Source organism: Chenopodium album, chromosome 5 (assembly GCF_948465745.1).
Source record: "Chenopodium album chromosome 5, dcCheAlbu1.1, whole genome shotgun sequence".
NCBI lineage: Eukaryota > Viridiplantae > Streptophyta > Magnoliopsida > Caryophyllales > Amaranthaceae > Chenopodium > Chenopodium album.
Genome location: NC_137838.1, coordinates 12275004 through 12281988, shown reverse-complemented (window position 1 = coordinate 12281988; position 6985 = coordinate 12275004). Strand labels below are relative to the sequence as shown.

General features: G+C 32.6%; 1 protein-coding gene across 1 annotated transcript; it reads left to right on the top strand.

Moving 5' to 3' along the window:
- The first annotated feature begins 379 nt into the window (after positions 1-379).
- On the top strand, positions 380-6680 carry LOC145631920 (uncharacterized). The gene is made up of 6 exons (XM_081684149.1): positions 380-782; positions 4007-4198; positions 4384-4500; positions 4582-4731; positions 5905-5963; positions 6275-6680. Exons 1-6 carry the CDS (start codon positions 606-608, stop codon positions 6408-6410), a joined length of 831 nt encoding a protein of 276 aa, XP_081540275.1. The 5' UTR covers positions 380-605; the 3' UTR covers positions 6411-6680.
- Positions 6681-6985: the final 305 nt, after the last annotated feature.

Here is a 6985-nt window from a genome sequence, read left to right as displayed (position 1 = left end):
TAGTCATAAAATTGCATTTGTTTGATTCTTATCACCTTAAAATTCCGTAATTTTTTGTATTTTAACATATTTGAATCTCATCAATTCCGTAATTTTTCCTATTTCAACATATTACAATTACCTATCTTGACAATTTGACATAAAAAGGGAAGAAACTTTTAACTTAAATAAAAAAAAAATTGTGATACTTTTTTAGTTACACCATTTTTATTTTTATTTTTTTGAGGAAATTAGTTACACCATACTATATTGGAAGAATTAATTTAAGAATTTGACGCTCATCGAGGTAAGAACAATAAAGAAATTCAACAAAAAATAATATAGTATTTCAAAGATACCAAGATACCCTTATTTCACCTTTTCTTCCACCTTTTTGGGTTTATCATAGGAGCATATTTATCTTTCTCGTTTCTTGATTCGCCATCTTTCTTTCCTCATCATACAACACACACTCACACACAAAAAATTTAGTGGGGTTGGAATTTGGCATCATTAAAAGTATCCAAAAACCCAAGAAAATCAAATTCACAATTTTTATTTTTTTCAGAATTTGAGAAAAATTGTGTTATTAAAATAAATAAACCCCCAAAAAACACTCGGAAAACATGTCAACCACCACCTCATTGCGGCTGTTGTTGTCTCTGTCACCATCTTCACCACCCTTAAAACCTTCTTCAAGCTCTAATTGGAGCCTCTGTTCTACTTCTCCATCATCTTCCTCATCTTCTTCTTCATTTCACCGAAAATGGTTTGTGCCAAAGAGATCTTCTTTCAGTTTTGGGGTAATTTCTTTTTCTCTTAGTTTTCTCCAGTTTTTATTGCTTAAGATGTTAATTAGAATTATGGGTTTTGTTTGTTTGGTTTCTGAAATTTTCCTTGAAAAGGGGTAATGGGAATTTAGGAATTGGGAATTGGGTTTTTTTTTTTTTAAAAAAAAATAATTTATTTTGCTGTGTATTTGGATAAGAGACATGGATTTTATTGGATTTAAACTAGGTTTTGTTGTTTCTGAAAATTAACTAAAAAAAAAAACTTTTTTTTTTTAAAAATAGTGGGCTTGATGGAGTGTATAAATGTTTGTTTGTATAATAAAATTATGGACAATGCTTGCTTTTTGTTGAATTATATAAGCTAAATTTTAATCTGTCTAGCATTTGGGTAATGCTGCTGTGCTAAACTACAATTTGTGAGTGACTATTCTGAATAGATCTCTTGTATCAGTTTGATCTTCGTCCACTAGTGTTGTTTTATGGATGTGTGGTAATTTATGTAGTTATGTATGCACTTGGCATCATGTAGTTCATTAATGTGGGAGTTAACGGATTTGTTTGTGTCGAATTCTTTCACTCGTGTTCAATTTTCTGATATGTAGCTAGAAAATCAACCCACATGGCCGCATTCATGAAATTCAGTGAGGGAAATTCAGTGAGGTTGATCATTACCAGTGCTTTTGGGATCAAAGGTCCATTTTGATCGTGTGTGCTTAGTTAAGTAATTTAGTTTGGGTGTGCTTTTTATGATGTTTCAGTGTTTCACCCTTCTCTTACTGTGAAGGATGGATCAAGTATGTCTGATGGCGGATGGATATTTTAGTAACCGACTACCGGGACTTTTACCAAATTAGTAAAGTTTGGATAACTTGCAATTTAAAATCTCAATATTACCTAAACAAGGGCCTATCATATTTTAAATTTTGTAAAAAAGAAGACCATCATTAATTATGTCATTAGTTTCATTACCTTCAAGTCATCTCCCCTCTTGCACTCTGCTGCTTTGACGCACCATCATAACCACCACCAAGGCTCCACCTTCTCTTGGTTGGACTGGTTTCATGGGTGTTTTTACAGAGAGGAATATTTTGAATTACTCAAATGCTAAGGACCTTCATGATTAGTAGATGGAGGCGCAGATCTTGAATATGCCGGAGTTAATGAATTGAGTGATTATCAAGTTGGATCTGTAATGCTGGTTTTATTGTTTAATTAGAAATGAAGTCATATTAATTGAAGCCATCAACTGGAAATGTACTAGATCTTGACATCCGGATTGCACCGAAGTTGTCAAAAACCTCCCTTAAACCTTTTTATTTCAATGATAACCGTAGGATTAACTAGAATGAAAAATTGGAAAGTCATTTGTGGCATTTATTTCTCCAATATTCTCGCATCAAGGAGGTGGAATATTGCCAAATATCTATAGAGCTTTAGTCTTCGATTTCATTGTCGTTAGTTGGAGGTATGGAAGTAAAATACCGTCAAAGACTACCGGAAACTCTTGAAAATTGAAATTATTGTTAAAATAAAAATAAGCAGTGCAGGGGGTGAGTCATGGCAAGTTGATGACTCATTAGGAATATGTGGGTTTGTTACGGTTGTATTTGAGAATGAAATTTGTGGATTAGTCATTGTGGGAAATAGCTTTCCAAAATTTGTTATTTTGGTAAAATATTAAACAAGTTCGAGTCCTTGTTTACTTTCATCAAATACTACTTTGGTGGAAGAATCTGAAAAATTGTAAATGAAAAAGGGGAAGATAGAATTGTTGAGAGTAATGCCTGACGAGTAATGAGATCATATTGATGTTCAAGTGGTTTTTTTTAATGCAACTCTGTATTAGTTTGGCTGAATTTGAGGTGAAGTAATAGAGTAGAATTATTGCAGGTGAAGCTTATCACACATGCTTTCGTTCAAAATACATATACTAAAAAAAAAACCTACACATTTACATTTGTGCTGTTTCATGTACCCAGCTAATGTTTTTGGGTTTATGGTCTTTTATGGTATCCAGGGTCTTTAGAGCTATCTTTTTATGCTGTTCGTAGGTTATTTGATGAATCTAACTTCTAATCCTACTCATTACAATATATTTATTTATATTTTTGTACTGTGTTAAATAAAGATTGGATGTTAATTTGTGTTGCTCAAGCATTAATGGTGCTTATATTATACAAATTTCTTATTCTTCTTCCATTTGATAATCAGAAATTTCCTGCATACTTCTTTGGATGCAGTAAATGCATAACCAATAACTCTTTGTATTTTTCTGCCTTAGTTTTGAACTGTGGAATGCAATGTATGCTCAGTGCAAATTTAAGTTGCCCCCCCCCCCCCCCCCCCAAAAAAAAAAAAAAAAAAAAAACCAAATATTATGGACCATGTTCTTTGCTTAGATGACAATTGTTGGTCAATTTGGTTGCCTACATGATGGCTTTTAAGCAACATCTCCTCTATTGGGTATGGATCTCAGATGGTAGCTTTGAGTGGTGATATCTATATGAGTCTATGAGAGTATGAGGTCGTAGTTGCGATAGCCAAAAGAATTACTGCATCTAGTGAATTTGTTAGTTTTAAAATCTTTAAGGTTGGGACATTTTCTTTGGTGACTTTCTATACATTTATAACTTTTTCTGTGAGGACTCCATAACATTGTCACTTTGTATTTCAGAAATAATTAAAGAGTTATCAAACACATAAAAGATAACTGACTAGAGATAGTAATGCAATTCTCTATGGCTTCTCTTGTCTTTAGCCATTGATCATGACTTAATGATCTATGTTTAAATAAAATATCACCTTATATTAGGCATTGTTTTAATGAAAGATCTTGTATTTCTGGAATTCCATATATATGCACGGTTTTATAGAGGTTTTTTTTTTTGTTATGTTACTCTAAACTCTTCATTACACCTCAAATACCCATGTTGGATTCTCGATAATTGAACTTGGATAGACACTTGACATTTCATTTGGGACCTTTTTATAATAGACAAGTCTAGCACTTGGTCACATGCATGATTGTATTACTTAAAATTACTCATTTTGTGGAACATGACTTGTATGTCATGCACTCATGCTTTAAGTAAATTAATGGAGAGTTGGAGACACATATGTCTTAATCCTTGTCAGTCAAGTTCATGTCAGCTTGAGATCATTTATCATCTTAAATTGTGGACATTTGGTTTTCACTAATGATTTACTACCAGGGACTGTTTTTTATGGTATAGTAGATTGGTGCAAATATGAGGAATCCGGAGAACATGGACAAAGGAAGGACTGGAATTGAAAACGTCATTGACATGTTTGGTTCTGATGAAGAGTCTGGCACTAAAATACCAACGCAAGCACAGTCTATTGTGGAGGGGTCAAGCACAGTAATGATGTCTGAGTTCAAACCTGCTCGCGATGTTGATTATATACAGGTCCAATTCTTTTATTGCAATCTTCTTTTGGTTGATCCCTGCTAAAGCATTTGAGCTTGTTATTAGAACCATTCTAATAACATCCCATAACTTCTCTTGAATGGCATTCCCCTTGTGTTATACACTGATGCCTATATTAGTGATTGGTTGTTTTGAGAAATTCATCTTTGCCAAATATTTTGCAGGAGCTGTTAGCTATTCAGCAGCAAGGGCCAAGATCAATTGGATTTTTTGGAACCAGAAATATGGGCTTTATGCATCAAGAGCTAATTGAGATACTTAGCTATGCTATGGTTATCACAGTATGTCTACTTAATTTCTGCATTTTATTTGGCTGCTCATAGTTCTTTTCACTCAATCATGAGCAAATTCTGTTTATGCAGAAAAACCACATATATACTTCTGGTGCCTCAGGCACTAATGCAGCTGTCATTAGAGGTGCCCTAAGAGCCGAGACACCAGAACTGCTTACTGTAATTCTACCTCAAAGTTTGGCAAAGCAGCCTCCAGAAAGCCAGGAGTTGTTGGCTAAAGTAAGAATTTAATTCTTTGCAACAGGGATTGTCGATGCATAACATGTTATTACCTCCTTTTGTTTGTTGTTGTCCCTATTTTGTGTGTGTGTGTGTGTGGATGGAAGGGGGGCAACAGGGAAATGAGGGAGGTGTTTTATGTGACATTATTTGTGGGTAGATTTTGTTGTTGGATGCTAATAAATGTATTTTTAATTATAAATAGACTAATTATTAATTTAAAAAAGATACATTACATGTATGTAACTTTTAATGTACGTGAAAATGTCACCTTCAACATTTTGGGAATGTTATTATTGGTAGCAATCTTTCTTTCTCGGTCCTTTCTTTCTAAATTATTTTTCTTTTGGCAAGTATTTGTATGGTTTACATCCACTGTGTAAAACGTAGTTAAAGTTTCCTATAATTTGATAACTAAGTTGTAGTGGACTTAGGCCCCGTTTAAATCACCTTATTTTTGCTAAACTAAAATTATTTTTATTGAATTGAAATTATTTTTGCTGAACTTAAATTATTTGTTCTCAACTTAAATTATTTTTGCTAAACTGAAATTATTTTTACTGATTCTCTGTTATATTTTCTTCTTAAAGGTACTGATTTTTACTGAATTGAAATTATTACTGAACTGAACTTATTTTTATTGAACTGAAATTATATTTACTGAACTGAAATTATTTTTGTGAACTGAAATTAATTTTTATAAGGTGAAGTGAATAGGGCCTTAGTATGGAAAAGCTAATGTACTTCTTGCAAGTGTCTTGGAATTCGTCTATGAACTTCCACTCTTCCTTGTCATACAAATTCTCTCATCTCTTCCCATTTCTTCTTAATTCCTTCCTCCCATTCCTATCTAATTGTGTAGGTTTGCATGTCACAACTCATGAATGATGTGATAGAGACCCTCCATTATGAGTGATTTTAGGATTTCAGTGACAGCTATTTCACAAATGTTGCAAAGGTTGTTTTGATAAAAAGATAATTTTGTTTAAAACTCAACTACTTATCTTTCTTTTTGAAAGACAACTACTTATCATTGAGTACATCTTTGTTTTGCATGATTTGGCTTTTGCTGTATTGTATACAAAATGTAATTGGAATTTTTTTTTCTGCTTCTAATTTCGTTGGATTTTTCATTCACCCTATTTAGTGTCGCTGAAGCCTATCCTTTTACAGGTAAAGAATGTCATTGAGAAGCCATACAATGATCACTTACCTTTGTTAGAAGCCAGCAGGTATAAAGATCTCTCATATACTTGACAATTCACATTAAAGTCCTTTAGATTGATGTTGATTAAACTAGTGCAAATCTTTTCACAAATGTGTTAACATTTGACATTATTGTCAACATTATATCCATGTGTTTTTACTATATCGTCAACTAGGGGGAGAAATATTCCTTAATAGAAACAAATTTACTAGTTAAACAATTTTGTCCTTTAAAATTATATGTCATATTGTTATGTTTCCAATTTTCATATTATGATGAAGGTAGAACCAATGAACCATGATTGTGTAATTTGGAATAACTTTTATAAAATTGTAGGTTATGCAACATGGACATCATTTCACAAGTTCAGCAGGTTATTTGTTTTGCATTCCATGACAGCAAATTACTCATGGAAACATGTCAAGAAGCAAAGAACCTTAGAAAGATTGTAACTCTTTTTTATTTAGATTGAGTAAAATCAGAGATAGCAAACTTTCTTTTGTTTGTTCATATATTATTTTGGAAGGTGAAAAGAGAGATTCTTATGAATAGAAAATCAGTTAAACAGTTCTCGCTATGCCGGTGGACCAATTTCTAGGAGAGAAATGGTTGTTTAGCATTCTAGAATAGAAGATTATACAAACCAATTGAATTTTTTCTTGCAGATTGTTTTATTCAAAGGAACCCATTTGCTCCTTGTCTACATATTATTGTAGATTTGTAGTTGCTGATTTATTTTTTATATTTTGTACATTTTGCAAACCAATCATTAGTATTAATTATTCAAATTTGTATCATCTCAGCATTTGTCAATGATTTTCAGTTTTATTAATTATTCAAATTTGTATTATCTCCAGCATTAGAATATTCAACAGGGTAAGTTTTAAACTTTATTTTGATGATTCTATGTACAAGTGTGCACTAGATAACGCGCTAAAATGAGTGTTCAATGAGAATCATATTCAAAGTAAAGCCCTGTAAGAAAAGAAATTTGTTGTTGGTGGTGGTGGCAGCCCTTGGGCGTCCACCAGGCCACGATGCTGCTAT

Excerpts from the sequence above, each read along its gene's own strand:
- LOC145631920 (XM_081684149.1), top strand. The coding sequence starts at position 606 with ATGTCAACCACCACCTCATTGCGGCTGTTGTTGTCTCTGTCACCATCT. Across the intron at positions 4,199-4,383 it reads GCGATGTTGATTATATACAG|GAGCTGTTAGCTATTCAGCA; the intron begins GTCCAATTCTTT and ends AATATTTTGCAG. Across the intron at positions 5,964-6,274 it reads CCTTTGTTAGAAGCCAGCAG|GTTATGCAACATGGACATCA; the intron begins GTATAAAGATCT and ends ATAAAATTGTAG.